Raw genomic sequence first — 15,732 nt, 5'->3', positions numbered from 1 at the left:
AATGATCAATATAGCCATGTCAGTGTTTTATAACGCTACACACAATTAAAAAAAAAATCAAGAGTAACACCTGTTGTAAAGCTGTTTCTGATGTTCTCTGCATGAGAATGCTCCACCTTGTCCTCCATGCCTGTAGTTCAGATCTGCTCCAGCTTACCTTAGATCATCTGGATAAATTCTTGATTTCTATAGAAGATATTAATTCAACCTTTATTTAAACAGGTTCGTCACATTGAGCCACGAGGACTCATTTACAAGAGAGACTGAATATAATTGTTGTATTTGGTTTTTTTTTTATGGCAACCAAGTACCTGATAACTGAGGTGATTGTAGCCTGACAACTATTGGATAAATTGTAATTCATTGATTAAAATGTTAATTTAAATGAAACTGTAAAATCATAACAGATGACAAAATAAGTGTTAATTGTGCAAAAATAAATTTCCAAATAATTTATTATATGTAAAATGTAAAGCAAGCTTTAATAAAGTACTTTTACTGCCATTTATACTGTTTATTAATGACATCATCTCAAGTCAGCAGGAGCACCATCATCATCACAACAACACAAAGTGAGAGCTGTAAATTTAATCTGCACAAACATTTTCAATCAGCGCTCAAAACGTTTAACTGTCAAAGAAACATGCAAGAAAATAAACTAATGTCACGCTACAGGCACATTTAGAGAGAGGACAGTTCACAGAGACACAGTGAGGACGTGTGAGACTGAAGGAGGTTCAACCATTTGTTCATGGACCAGAACCAAATGAGAAGAACAGCAGAACTTCCACTGCATGTTGATCCATTGACCAGTGATCTGACCAGTGATCACACATGTTGTTCTAAATTAAACTTTGGTATGAACAGTGTTAAATAAGACATGTCATATTTTTTATTGAACAATAATCTTCATTCTAACAGTGTCGTTGTAATTTCAGAGACTGAGGAAGAAACAGAAATGAGGCGAGTGAGATGAGGGAAAGATGAAAATGTGTCCTCAAAGGACGGGGACATGTCAGGATCTGATGATCCAGGATCAACAGGACCAGGAGGATGGATCAACAGGCAGTCAGGGAACAGAGATGAAAAAGCTGAGGAACAATTAGAACACAAAAAATACATAAGCAGGACAGAAGAAACTCACAGACAAGAAAATTAACACAGTCCTGCGAAGAAAAATGTTAACAATGGAAAATAAATTGACATATTTTTACAAAAGATCAGCTGAAGACAACTGGCATGAAGAATAACTTCCAGCTCCATCTCAATGTACCTGTGATAGTTTAATAAGTTGTTTTGTTACTGTCCTACAGTTTATTGATGCTGATATAATCTTGGTAATAATTCTTATTTCTTGTTCTGTCTTGAAAGAGTCTCATCTCAACTTGACCCATGATTACCAAACGCTAAACTATTAATATAAAATGACTGTAAATGAACAGTCCTGCAGTAAATACCAACTTTGTGAAGGTTATGGTGTTAAAGTAATTTTATTCAAACATCTTGATTCAGCTGTTATTGATTTGGGAAGACAGAAAATGAGATCTTGTACCTTTGTGATACTTTGAATGCAACATTCAGTTCATGAAGTCATTCTCCTCTGGTTTACCTGGAAAACATGAAAAAAATTGACTCATCTCCACAATCACGTTTTTCTTTAATGATAATGTCACAATTTATGCTGCAGTCTTTGACAAATGATCTATAAGGGGGGCCGAGATGGTGTAGAGGCAGGGCAGCCGTCTTGGGACCCGAAAGTCCCAGGTTCGATCCCCAGTCACTACACATCACGTGGCGTCTCTGGGCAGCACGTCTCATCCCCAAAATGTCCCCCGGGCGCCCTCAATAGCTGCCCACTGCACCACCTGGTGGTGGATGGGTTAAATGCAGAGACTAATTTCGCCATTATATGGAAACATAGTGCTGACATTATTATTATTATTATAACTTTAACTAAATTACGTAAATCTTGTTGTTATGTTGTCATCATTCTTTGTAAAATCAGGTCTCTCTTGTAAATGAGTCCTCGAGGCTCAATGGGATTTACCTGTAGAAATAAAGGTTGAATGAATCTCTCAGAAGAAAAAGTCCAAATATTTTCTAGTTGAGTTCAGTAACTGGAATTACCATAAATTTAAAAAAGACCACCTTTCAAAATTTAAGCAGTAATAGATATTTTAAAACGCTGAATTAGAAATAGACCCGTTTAAACCGTCATGTTGCAGAGCAGCTGCAGTTAAAACAACTAGTAATTTAACACGTTTCATTAACTAAAACTGGCGACACGAAGTATTAATGTTGATAAATTGTGGTACAGAACAGTCAGATAACGCTTCACAATGGAGAAAAAGTGTCGCATTTGCATCAACTTACCGGAAAAACACGGAGAATGAACTACGTTCAATGCTGAACCCGCTGCTGTTTGGAACTATTTGCCGCTGCATGACCCACGTGACTTCCGCATTCCATTCTTTCTATGGGAGTCTATGGGAGTGTCGCCACTCTCTCTGTTCTGAACCGTACCGGGATACAGCTGTTGATCGGACTGCTGTCTATCCGCCATCTTGTTCATTTCACTCGGTGAGTCATAATTTTTGTAGTTCTTTTTATGAAAAACTACAAAAACGTAATGCTACGTGCTGACGTCATGTTTGTACGTCACTGTGGAGGAATGTGCGGAAACTTCTGTGTAGTTTTCTCCCTTTGCTTTCCGTCGAAGAAAAAGGCCCCAGAGGCATAAAAACTTAAAGAAAGTGTCGAAAAGTTCGGAGGTGAGGGTCCGGAGAGTGTGCGGGTCTGTGCGGGAGCTCTGCGGGTCGCAGAGCGTGTTCGTGCGTGGTTTTTTTCGGGCGAAGCGGCTGGAAAGTTACAGGCGGTTTGGATAAAATGGAGGCGGCGAGGTGGAGAAGAAGGCGCTGTCCGGGGCTGATCAGGACCATGGCTAACACTCCGAGACCAGATCCCAGAGCCAGGGAGAGATCCAGTCTGAACACGGCGGGTTTTCTCCCGCAAAACTGCACCAAGAAGTTCGGTTCGCGAAATAAGTTCGCAGAAACTCTCGAGAGGCTGAACTGGGCTGAAATCTCAGCCGCGGGTGCGCGTTGTTTCACGGTGAAACTCGGGCGCCTGGAGCCTCTTCAGATCCGGTTCAAAACGACTTTACATGGATATAAAATGAGAATCAGGAGTTTTTAAATGGGTTTGAACAAGGTTTAAACTACAGTCTCAATTGGTATCAAACGAGTTTGATGAGGGTTTAATGTTTGAACAAGTTTAAAGCTGTTTTAAGATTAAGTAACCTTGGTTCAAACGAGTTAAACAGGTTTGAATAGGTTTTAAATTACTTTAAGTCTGTGTTAATGAGTTTGATGAGCTTTTATGGGCTTTAGTGGATGTTTTTAAATGAATCAACATTGTTTTGAATCAATTTTAAGCTGTTTGAAAATAATTTTAATAAGGATTTAAGTGAGTTTTATCTGTTCAACGTGAGTTGACATCGGTTCAAGCGTGTTTTAGTTTGTTTAAAACAAGTTTAAATTGGTCTAAAGTAATGTGAGGTTTTAAAATGTTTTATATTAGCTTGAATTAAACAAGTTTAATTGATTTAAACATCAGTTGAGCTAGTTTAATCTAGATTTAAGATGTGTTTAATTAGATTTTTAGGTCATTAGATCACATCAGCGAAAGGGACTTTGAAATGTTAATTAAATCACATCAGCTGTAAAATGCCTCCGGTTCTGTTGGGTTTTAAAAATATATGTATAGGGTTATGGAACTCAGAACTGTTTTATTAGCTGCAGATTATTGTAGAGGTTGCAGAGCTGTAATTTATTTTTGCCATTCAGGTGTGAGGAAAGCAGTCGCCGCCACTGTCTGATTCTGTTTGGTCTCACGGTTTCCTGTTTCAGCTCAACATGGCGGCTCAGACCGTTCTCTCGGTCGGGGTGTTTCCTGTCGGTGTTTCCCTGGCAGAGGCTCAGGGTCTCAGTGACATGCCCAGGGATATGATGCCCGCCCCTCAGCTGGTGATGCTGGCCAACGTGGCTGCGGTGGCGGAGAGCGGCGGCGGAGACAGCAGTGTGGCAGATGAGAAGGAAATGGTGGAGCTGAAAACTGTAGGATGCAGCTATTCAGACAGCGAGGACGAGAATGTCATCAGGTCAGTCGATCACTTTGCACTCTTAAGTGCATTACCTGCCATTAACTCATCTGAGTGTCTCGTTAGCTCACCTGAGTGTCTGTGCAGGTACAGCTATGACAACCAGAACCGCCAGGAGGTCTGCATCGTCGAGTATCCAGAGTCTCCGAACCCAGCAACCGAGCTCGCCACCTGTGGAGACCACAAAGACGATGGACAAGGACGCACAGCTGAAGGCCAACCTCCTCCCTCTAAGCCCTGTGCCTCCACCTGCAACAAGACACCGGAGCCGAGCACCAAACGTAAAGATGGGCCCCTCGCTGCCCCAGATGGTGTGCAGAGGAAGAAGCCGTTCTGTTGCAAACCGTGCCACTTCCAGGCGCAGAACGAGCAGGAGTTCGTGGATCACCTGAGCACGCACAGTGTCAGCAAGATGCTGGTGGTCAACCAAGTGGAGGGGCGGAGCAAGAGCAAGGGTAAGGAGACAGAAACACCTGAGGCCCAGGCTCAGACAGGTGAGGGCAGCGGCGAGGCAGCAACAACGGGAGACAGTAAAGGGCTGATCAGGTGTGAGCGCTGCGGCTACAACACCAATCGCTACGATCACTACATCGCTCACCTGAAACACCACAGCAAGGAGGGCGACAACCACAGGTAAGGCAAACCTGTTTGGCTGCACACCTGTTCGTCTGTGAGTGTTTACCCGTATGTGGTACCTGCAGGGTTTTTAAGTGCACACTCTGTGCATACACCACCGTCAGCCAGTATCATTGGAGGAAACACCTGAGGAATCACTTCCCCAGCAAACTGCACACCTGCAGCCAGTGTTCCTACTTCTCCGACCGCAAAAGCAACTACATCCAACACATTCGCACGCACACAGGTGTGTGCATCAACACATCCCCATGACGTCCACATCTGTTTTGAGTGCTCAGGTGTTTCCAGTGACGTATGGCCATATTTGTTTTGGACAGGTGTGCGTCCCTTCCAGTGCCTGTACTGTGACTACTCGAGCTCTCAGAAGACTCACCTGACCCGACACATGAGGACTCACTCAGGTGAGCGTGTGAGACAGGTGTGACAGTGTCATGTTTACCTGCAACACCTCAGGATTTGATGTGTGTACGTCATGTTTGCTAACACAAGGAGCCGGTGTTGTCTGTGTGTCGATCCATCAACAATAATTTTTAGACCCGTTGATCGTTTCTGTTTCACGTCTGAGCTCTTTCTTCTTCTGTGGTTTATGATCACCCAAAACCACAGGCGTGTTCAAGGTCACTGGTGGCGCCACCATTTAGAAATGTGGGGTTACACCTGAACAGGGTTTAAAAATAAACATAAGAAAAATCTTCACGTTTTCATTGTCAGATTTATTATGTTTCTTTTTTAACTTGGTTATTGGGATCAAACAAGCTAGTTGAAACCAGGCGAGACCATAAGACCAGTTGGTGTTGGTGGCATCGCTCCACCTGGCACCTCTTTTAGACAGAAGTGTTGACGGTACCTTTCAGAGCTTTTTGTTTATTTTTTATGTTTAGCATAGCTGCTTGGTTCATTTAAACTCTAAATCTTACCTAATTTAGATACTGACTCTTTTCTAAATTAGACATTCACTTTTGGCCAATTAACATGACACCATCTGTCAATTAATCTAGTGGTCTTGTTGGCAACTGACCAGTAGGTGATCGCGATTTGTCCTGAAGTGAAATGACCCTTACCTGCAAGAGCAGCACCCCCTTTTCCTGTGACAACATGGTCGGGGTTTGCCGTCAGAGGGATTTCATGAAAAGTCATCAGAAAAAAAAATTAAACGTTGTCAGTGGAGAACATGTCATTCAGACACACGTTACCCTGAGCGTTTAGAGGGTGGAATACGGTTTATTCCATTTCCAAAACCTAAACGAAGTCTGGAAAAATGTAAAAGATGATAAAGGCCGGCGGCCGACCTCGAGCAGCTGAATAAACAGGAAGTACCACATGTTGGTCTGTACAAAGGTAACTGCAGGTAAATCCTCCATTTCTGGTCATAACTACATCGTATGATTAATGGTTAAATTGGAGGTTAATGCTTAAAGCTAGTTGTGGTTTGTTTTGTGTGTAGGCCCCAATTTCCTTAATTTTGGGAAATCGGTGGATACTTACATGAGAAACTTATTTTACAGATTTTTTTTTTTTTTTAACAATTATCTGAACTTAATTTATATTTCAGAGCACTACCTCATAGGCAGTTAAAACAAGTTTGTATTGTTTCTAGGATATTCTTCAAGGGTATGTTTTTAAGTAAAATAATATTAGAAAATTGAAGGTGCACAGTGTCGCTTATAAAACAAAGTCGGTATCGGCCAAAATCTGAATCGAGCGGTCAGACTTTTTAGAAATCGGTGCTCACTGATCGGCCAGAAAACTGCAATCGGTGCACCCCATGTGTGTTTTGTATGTAGGTATATGTTGCAACTTCTAGTTGCACAAGTTTAGTCTTTGTTTGCTACGATCAGTTAAAACTAAACTGACAAAGCACAAAGTATCTAATTAGTTGTGTAATGCAAAATATTACATTCTTGCTTTGTGTCATTCTGGGGCATGAAAACTGCAGTAAGTATTTTATGTTATTAGTATATTAAAACATTTTTTTGTATGTCTTTGCCTTAATGTTGGCTGATGAGGCAGAAATGCCTCAGGTAACGCTGCGAGTTTCACTACCTCCATCCTTACAGCTACACTGCATGTTGTTTGTTGGAGGTTAGCTCACCCTGGGTTACATTTCCGCGTGGGCAGAATCTTACCGTTCACGTCATGTCAGTTAAGACACTAATTCTTGTTTAAGTTAGACAAATTAGGTACCTGCTGACCACACATAGTATGTTGGAAACATTTTCCTTTGTTCGTCTTTTCAGATTTGATGTAGGAGCTCTCTAACTCCGTTATCTGGGTAGTTACATGCTGAAACACGAGGTTATGGTTTGGACCCCATAGACTGGGTCAGAACTCAGCTGTGTTGGTGTGTTTGTCGTGGGATTGAGTGTGTTTTTTATGTTAGCTGCTGTTTCTCTGACTAACTGAGATCCTCTCTGTTCTGTTCTGCTCTCACTGAAGCTGACCTGTTGGACTAACACGGTAATATCTCATGTCTCTGGGTTCTGTTCTGTTGGTTTCTGTCCTGTCATGTTGTGTCTAGAAGTAGACGGATTTAACCAAAAAAAATAAAAAAATAACCAGTTCTCAGCGGTTCCTGTGCATGTTTAACAAATTAATTACTTTGTTCACAAAGAATGTCCAGTTAAAAAAGGGGATGTATAAAGTGTCCTCCCCCCTGTTAAAATGCCAGATTTTTGTGATGTAAAAACATTAAGCCATGATAAATTATTTCAAAACTTCTTCCACCTTTTAATGTAACATGTATCCTGTATAATCCAACAAATACATTGTAGAGAAAAATATAAAACAATGCGAATAAGCTGGTTATGTAAGTATAAACATCTTGAAACTACAAAGTTGCTAACAAACTTCAATACCAATTTATTTATATAAATCAGCATCTTAGAGTGAATTTTATCCACTGCCAGGTCAACAGGCACCAACGATCAAGTGGAACTTGCAATGGAAGCCTTGAACTTGCAAAAAACTCTCCTGGGGGGGTGTTGGTTAAATATCTCACAAACATGGATCAGACGTTTCCAGTTCACCAATCACTGTTCTTTAGGGTTTACTGGGTCTTTCCCGCACCTCAGTAATTTAGCTGATCAGTAAATCAATAAATAAATAAAAAACGGTAAAAATAAATTCTGATCAATAAACATTTCTTTAATCTGAAGATGTGTGGAGAAGCATTCGACTCAGCTGCCTCCTTCTTGTCTGCAGGTGAGCGGCCTTTCAAGTGTGACAGCTGTAGCTACCTGGCAGCCAATCAGCACGAGGTGACGCGCCACGCCCGCCAGGTTCACAATGGGCCCAAACCTCTTTCCTGTCCGTTCTGTGAGTACAAGACCGCGGACCGCAGCAACTTCAAGAAGCATGTGGAGCTCCACCTGAACCCTCGGCAGTTCCTCTGTCCGCTCTGCAAGTACGCCGCCTCCAAGAAGTGCAACCTGCAGTACCACATCAAGTCCCGACACTCCGGCTGCAACGTGGACCTGGATGTGTCCAAAGTCAAGCTGCGTATTAAGAAACCCAGTCCTGATGGTGCGGACGAATACTCTGACTCCAAAAGAAACAAGTTGGATAACCAATCCAGTACCCGGGAGGACATGGATGAAGAGGAGGATGAGGATGACGACTCAAGCCCCATCAATTTGTCAGTCAGGAAGAGCAGCGTTGACCAAACGTCACAGAGCAATACTCCATACAGGGCTGCGAAGACACCAAGCATCACATCTGAGAAGGAGAAACCACCAAAGGTCAAAGAGGCTGAGAAAAAGGTCACAACGAGGCAGAAGAAGGTCAAAGAGCGTCCCACAGAGAACCAAAACTTTACAGAAGTCCAGACAAAAGTTGGAAACATTGGCAGCAAGGCAAAGAAACGAGCCAAGAGGCTTCCAGCTGAGAAAACAAACGTCCAGGACCAAACAGAGGAACCCAAATCCCTTAAAGGCCAAGCAGAGAAGGAAAGTTCTGACCCGCAGCCACCGGAAGAAACAAACTCTATGAAGAAACTAAAGCTCACACCTGAACCGAAACCAGCTCAGAAGAATCATAACAAAACCCTCAGTAAGTCCAGGAAGTCTGGGTCTAAGAGGTCTAAGAAGACTCCTGGACCTGCCAAAGAAGCTTCCAACAGTTCTGACAAAACAGAAAAGGAGGTCAAAGAAAAACCTGCAAAGAGAAAAAGAACAGAGGCTTTGGATCTTTCCCAAACATTATCCAAGACCAGGCGTCTGAAAGCTCCAGCCACTGAGAAACTGCAGTCCAAACCTTCAGTTGATAACACTGACAACATCCACGAGTCCGGTCCAACAAGAACATCGCCTGTCAAGCAGCACAAGACCAGAACCTCTAGCAGGAAAGCCTCAGGCCTGCCTCAAGCTGTAGGTTCAAAGAAAGACCAGACAACTTCTGTCGTCAGTGGTTCCTTAGAGCCCCTGGAAAGTTCTGATCCACACACTGCCAAGTCAACTGGAACCAGTCCTGCTCAAACAGTTTCCTCCACAGATAAAGTGACTCCGCCCGAACCTGAACCCAGTCTTCCTGAACAGACCAACAGTTCTGAGCCCGACTCATCGTCCAAAGTCCAGCACAGCCCAACCTTCATCAAACCCTCACTGCCACCTCCTCTAGTGCTTCCAGGCCAGCGCAGCAAACCGACAGAGCCCGAAGATGATGAGGGTATCCACAGCAGCCACGAAGGAGGAAGTGACATCAGCGACGTTGCCTCAGAAGGCAGCGATGACTCTGGCCTCAACGGTGTTGGCCCGGCTAAAATGGCCAACGACCCTGAAACGCCCACCGACGAGATCCCGACACCAACAGAGCTAAAGAGTCACACGTGCATTTTCTGTGACCGCACGTTCTCTCTGGAGATGCAGTACCGGCGCCACTTGAACCGCCACCTGGTCAACGTGTACTACCTGGACGCCACGGCTCCACGATAAGACTTGTACCCATGGCAACTTGATGGTTCCTGTCTTTCACTGGGCGCTCGTTTATTCTCCAACTCATCAGGATTCTCTACAAGATGAAATACTAACCAGAACCAGCAGATCCAACAGGATATCGAACTAAGAATCCTCTAGAACTTTGACTCCGGTCAGGTTCTGCTGATTATGGTTGAAAGCTTGGGTTCTGCGCTCTAAACTGACCTGGTCCTCCTGGTGTCCAAATTTAATTACCCCTATGTTTCCATGGCAACAGGAGGAGTCTTCAGAGTCATGTCTGAAGCCAAATATGTTTCCACAGTTCCAGGCAGACGATACAAGGTGATGAATTGGATCATGTGGAGGAAACGCGTCGTCTTGTCATGTTTTTAGATAAGACCTTTCTGTTGAACCAGATCAATTTCCTGAGAGCGGTCGATGAAGATGATGATGACCATGATGTTTTGAGTCTTTTCAATTTTCAGACGTGTAAATATTTCGGTGCAATATCCCCATGTAGTTGAGATGCCAAAGTGTTTTTTTTTTATATTTATCATTAAGCAAAAAAAAATCAACTTCATAAGACTTTCTTCGTGTCTGTAGTTTATTCTGCTCATTGTTGACGTGTTCCGATCCGAGTCCAGCAGCTGCTTCATCCTGTTCCGTCTTTACTTCACCGTCTTGTTCTGCTTTTGTAAAGTTATGAACTAGACATGGTTACGATGTAGAAATATTTCAGTTTTTATACCACGATTCATTTTCATTTATTATTTTCAAGCAATTTTGAGATTATAATTACTATGACAACTGTTTATTAGCCCAGAATGTCATTGTACAACATGAAATAAAAACAAAATAAGTACGATACACGTACAAAGCTATAAGCCTTGATCACGTTGCTCTTTATGGTTATGTGATTTACCATGATAATCTAACTTGCAGGTATAATTATCTGCAACAATGTAAAACATAAAAACAATACGTTTTACCAAACTAGCTGGATAAAATTCTTTCCTCTTCATCAATGAATTTATAGAAAAAGCATTGCTACACTGAGGGCAGGAGGAATGTCGTGTGCGCCTCCTGCGTTCTGAACTGCACCCCTTTGACTTAAACAAACACCAACGTCGGCACCACAACTGAGCAAACACGCAGCAACAATAAATAATCTGATCATTCTGCGTGCCCGGAGCATTTACAGAGAAACTCAACCTGCTCGTGTTTTCAGCAAGCGTAACAAAAACGTTGATTTAGGAGCTTAAAGCCCGATTTTAACAGATCTATTCATAAATGTTTAAGAACTACATAACATTTATACATCCAGCAATAAGTCAGACCCCTTTCAGGGTGGGAGTTGTAAACGGACTGTACTTATATAGCACCTTTCCATCTAAACAAGATACTCAACTGTGGATAGAGTTAATTATTGTAAAACCTCGTTATGAATTTTATTTTGAAGGGGCACCGCTCTCAAACTTCTAGGGAAATAACTTGGATTCTTCCGGGGCTGCCTGTTATCGATTCTGTTCATAACTTTTATGGACAATTTCTCGATGTAGCCAGGGTCTGGAGGAAGTCCAGTTCTGTGACCTCAGGGTTTTGACTCTTCGTGGATGATGTGGTCCTGTTGATGTCATGGTGCTGTGATCTCCAGCTCTCACTGTGCGTTTCGCAGCAGAGTGTGAAGCAGCTGGAGTGAGGATCAGCACCTCCAAATCTGAGGCCGTGGTCTCCAGTCAGAAAAGGGTGGTCTGTCTTCTTTGGGTTGGGAGTGAGGTTCTACCTCTAGTGTAGAAGTTTAAGTATTCTGTTCACCAGTGAGGGAAGAATGGGGTGTCAAATCTACAAAGAGATGGGTGCAGCTTCCGAAGTATTGTGGAATTTGTGCCAGTCCATTGTGGTGAAGAGGGAGCTGGGCTGCAAGAAGAAGCTCGGTCTACCAGTCAGTCTGTGTTCCTACCCTCACCTATGGTCATGAACTTTGGGTAGTGACCAAAAAAATGAGATCTCAGTTACAGGCGGTCGAAAGGTTTTCTCTCTTGCAGATAAGAAGTTGTATGGGAGAAGCGTGGAGGAGAGCCGCTGCTCTTCCTGAAGTGGCATGTCAAGGGAAGCTGCTCGTTACCAAATATGGAAAGGGAGTCTTTTGGACCGACATAAAAATGAGTTGAGTTGAGGTGGTTCAAGCATCAAGTCAGTCTCCTTAAAGGAGTTTTCAGGGTCATCCTGGGAGGAGAGACCCTTACTCGGTCTCAAGCTGCTGACCCCGCAATCAAACTCCAGAACAAGCAGAAGATGGAGCTACATAAAAGTTTTTATATTTCACAAGGTGGTGAATGATGGTCGTTTTCTTGTTCATTAAATTTACAGAATAAAATATAATCCTGAAAAAAAAAAAAGCAACAGAAAGAATGAGCTTTGAATGATTATTATTTTAAGTTCAGTTATCAGTTAAAGTGAAGAATAGGAAAATCTGGGAAATATGATAAGTGACGAACAGGAAATCACTTCAGCAGTTTTCTGTTTCCATTAGAGGAAGGGAGGGACTTCCTGCAGATCAGTGATACGAGTCCTTTTTAAGAGATTCTCCACCAAAAATACAAAAAACTTTTGTCACCAAGTGTTTTGAAATAGACACTTTTATTCATCCAGTTGTGTGATTTTACTTATTCTTGTTTTAATTATAATAATAATAATAATTTTATTTAAAAAGCGCCTTTCATGACACCCAAGGACACTTTACAGTAAGAACAAAGATCAACAGGAATAAATTACATAAAGAATATAAAATACATAAAGAATATAAAATACATACAGAATATAAAATGCATAAAGAATATAAAATACATACAGCAAAGTTAAGGATAAGCGAGTCTAAAGAGATGTGTTTTCAGAGCAGTCTTGAGTATAGAAAGAGAGGTGGTGTTTCTTAAGTCAGGGGGTAGAGTTCCAGAGATGAGGGGCAGAGCAGGTGAAGGCCCTGCTCCCCATGGTGGAGAGGCGGGCAGAGGGTACATGGAGGTGTAGTGAAGAGGAGGATCTGAGAGAGCGAGAGGGGATGGAGATGTGTAGGATGTCAGATAGGTACGGAGGGGCAAGGTTGTGGATAGCTTTGAAAGTGAGAAGAAGAATTTTGAAGACGATGCGTGATTTAACCGGGAGCCAGTGGAGCTGCTGCAGGACAGGAGTGATGTGGTTATAGGAGGAGGTTTGAGTGATGACACGGGCAGCTGAGTTCTGGACCAATTGCAGCTTCTGGAGAGATTTGTTGGGGAGGCCATAAAGAAGGGAGTTGCAGTAGTCAATCCGAGAAGTCACAAGACTGTGAACAAGGATGGCTGTGGAGCGGGGTGTGAGAGAAGGGCGGAGACGGTTAATATTTCGGAGATGGAAATAGGCAGACCGAGTGACGTTGTTGATGTGTGAAGTGAAGGAGAGAGTGGTGTCGAGGATGACACCAAGACTCTTGACCTGAGGCGAGGGGGATAGCAGAGAGTTGTTAAGGATGATGAGAAGATTTTCTGATTTTGAAAGAGAGTTTTTGGTACCAACAAGAATGATTTCTGTTTTGTCACTGTTTAGTTGTAGAAAATTGTTAGAAAACCAGTGATTTAGCTCATTGAGACAGTCGGTGAGGATGGAGGGTGGGTGGGTGGAGTTTGGTTTTGTTGACAGGTAGAGCTGTGTGTCATCAGCATAACAGTGAAAATGGACACCAAATTTACGGAAGATGTGACCTAGAGGAAGGAGGTAAATGATGAAGAGGAGGGGTCCGAGGACAGAGCCTTGGGGGACACCCGTGGAGACGGGGGAAGACTGGGAACGAAAGGATTTGAGCTGAATGAATTGAGTGCGGTCAGAGAGATATGATTTGAACCAGTCTAACGGAGTACCTGAGATGCCAATGGAGGTTAGTCTGTTGAGGAGGATAGAATGACAGATGGTGTCGAAGGCAGAACTTAGATCCAGTAAAATGAGGATAGACAGAAGAGCAGAGTCAGCAGCAAGTAGGAGGTCATTAGTTATTTTTATTAGAGCTGTTTCGGTGCTATGGTGGGGGCGAAAACCAGATTGAAACTCTTCATAAATGTTATTGTTGGATAGGTGAGCGTGAAGTTGACTAGCAACGGCTTTTTCAAGAACTTTGGAAATAAAGGGCAGATTAGAGATTGGACGAAGATTACTGAAGTTGGTAAAGTCAAGACCTGGTTTCTTGATTATGGGGGTGATGGCAGCAGATTTGAAAGCTGTGGGAACAATGCCAGAGGTTAGGGAGGAGTGGATGATGTTAGTGATGATGAGGAGCAGAGACGGGAGACAGGATTTAACATGAACTGTGGGAAATGGATCAAGTTGACAGGATGAGGACTTGGACTTGCTGATAATGTCAGCAATGTCATCAGCAGAGGGGAGGGAGAAGACAGAGAAGGGAAGGGAGGGGAGAGTTCAACATAGATGCTGGGGGCGGTATTTGGTCCAAGGTGTTTATGAATTGAAAGAATCTTTTCATTGAAATAAGACATCAGAGAGTTGCAAAATTCTGTGGAAACCATGTGAGAGGGTAATTATATATAACTTAGTCAAAATCTCTGAAATTTAACCTTTGATCAGAAGCAGGATTCTTGATTCACAGCCAAAGGATAATAAAATCAGCTGAAACTTTAAATGAAGAAATTATCTTAACCTGTCACAAAAATATTTTTAAGTTTCTTGTACAGGTTCAAGAAATTTAAATTAGGTTGTTACTCATTAGAACAAGTATGAAACTTCTGGCATCGGCTGATTAAATCAGAACCAACCCTGACTTGTGGAAAGACTTGTCAGCAGTTAGTTGACATTCCTTTGTCCTGTTGACATGCAAGCATCATCTCAGACCTCCCTCGTTGACTGGTCACAGACAGCAGCGCGACTTTTGACCTATTGCTTGATGACGAAGTCCTGTTCCCTTGAGAAAAAGGTTTGTTTTCTCGGTTGCTGCTGCAACACAAAACGCTCCTGGCCTTTTGCCTGAACTCCGTGGACACGAAGTAGAAGATGAAGGGATCGATGCAGCTGTTAAAGGTGCTAACTGCTAAGCTCATCATGTAGGGGACGTAGAGGTCCTCGCCATCACCGTCCAGCGAGCTGTCGGCGTAGGTTAGGAGGAGGAGGAGATTACTGGGCAGCAGGCACACGATGAAGATGACCAACACCAGCACTGTCACCCCAATGGCGTGACCATAATGCTTCCCTTCAACCAGCAGGGTGCGCAACACAGCACTGTGGCAAAACACCACAATGGTAAAGGGCAGCAGGAAGCAGAAGACAAACAGAGTGCTGAAGTATGGTAGGAACAAGTAATCCTGTTCGTCTTCAGGCAGTGCGTCATGGCAGGTAGTGATATTTGGTTCATCGAGCGTGTAGGTCTGCCGGGACATCAACAGGGGCAACATGGCACCCAGCATTACTATCCATACCATTCCAGTCACATACAAAGAAACTCGCCGACTGCGCAGAGTCCTGGCTTTAAACGGATGAACCAAAGCCAGATACCGGTCCAAAGCCACCAAGGCCAAACACCAGACTGAGCCGTACATGTTCCCGTAAAACATGGCTATGACTACTCGGCAGAAAGGCTCCCCCAGCTCCCAGTGGTTTCCTCGAAAGTGGTAGACAATACGAAATGGCAGAACCGTAAGCAGCAGGCAGTCGACCAATGTCAGGTTAATGAGCAGCACAGTTGATGGCAGATGTTTGGTCCGGAACACCAGAATCCAGAGAGCCAACAGGTTGAAAGGTAAGCCCACACAAAAGGCCAGAAGGTACAGAATTGGCAAGTAAAGGTTGGTGGTTGGAGCCTGGATCTCCTTCAGCTGCTTCTCCTTTAGAGTGGTGAAATTACAGGATGTTACCAACCGGAAGGTTCGTAGACCTGCAGAGAACATAACACATGTCAGTCTGTAGACCTGCAGAGACCACAACAGACAATATGTAGACCTGCAGAGACCACAACAGACAGTCTATAGACCTACAGAGACCACAACAGAC

General features: G+C 43.2%; 2 protein-coding genes across 2 annotated transcripts in view; one reads left to right on the top strand and one right to left on the bottom strand.

Moving 5' to 3' along the window:
- Positions 1–2,541: 2,541 nt before the first annotated feature.
- rest (RE1-silencing transcription factor) lies at positions 2,542–9,866 on the top strand. The gene is made up of 6 exons (XM_037675664.1): positions 2,542–2,580; positions 3,909–4,159; positions 4,247–4,792; positions 4,861–5,021; positions 5,113–5,196; positions 7,997–9,866. Exons 2-6 carry the CDS (start codon positions 3,915–3,917, stop codon positions 9,721–9,723), a joined length of 2,763 nt encoding a protein of 920 aa, XP_037531592.1. The 5' UTR covers positions 2,542–2,580; positions 3,909–3,914; the 3' UTR covers positions 9,724–9,866.
- A 4,659-nt stretch (positions 9,867–14,525) lies between these two features.
- The window catches only part of si:ch211-132p1.2 (proteinase-activated receptor 4), a 2,016-nt gene continuing 809 nt past the window's right edge, over positions 14,526–15,732 (bottom strand). Inside the window, exon 2 of the mRNA XM_037675487.1 lies at positions 14,526–15,616. Coding sequence (XP_037531415.1) covers positions 14,526–15,616 — 1,091 coding nt within the window. The remainder of the gene's footprint in view (positions 15,617–15,732) is intronic.

This window comes from Nematolebias whitei, chromosome 4 (genome assembly GCF_014905685.2).
Source record: "Nematolebias whitei isolate Nwh7 chromosome 4, NemWhi1, whole genome shotgun sequence".
Classification (NCBI taxonomy): domain Eukaryota; kingdom Metazoa; phylum Chordata; class Actinopteri; order Cyprinodontiformes; family Rivulidae; genus Nematolebias; species Nematolebias whitei.
Note: the sequence above shows the minus strand (reverse complement) of the source record. Positions and strands in the feature narration are given on the sequence as shown.

Coding starts and splice junctions, on each gene's coding strand:
- rest (XM_037675664.1), top strand. CDS start 3,915: ATGGCGGCTCAGACCGTTCTCTCGGTCGGGGTGTTTCCTGTCGGTGTT. Junction 5,022..5,112: donor ACACATTCGCACGCACACAG/GTGTGTGCATCA, acceptor TGTTTTGGACAG/GTGTGCGTCCCTTCCAGTGC. Junction 5,197..7,996: donor ACACATGAGGACTCACTCAG/GTGAGCGTGTGA, acceptor TCTTGTCTGCAG/GTGAGCGGCCTTTCAAGTGT.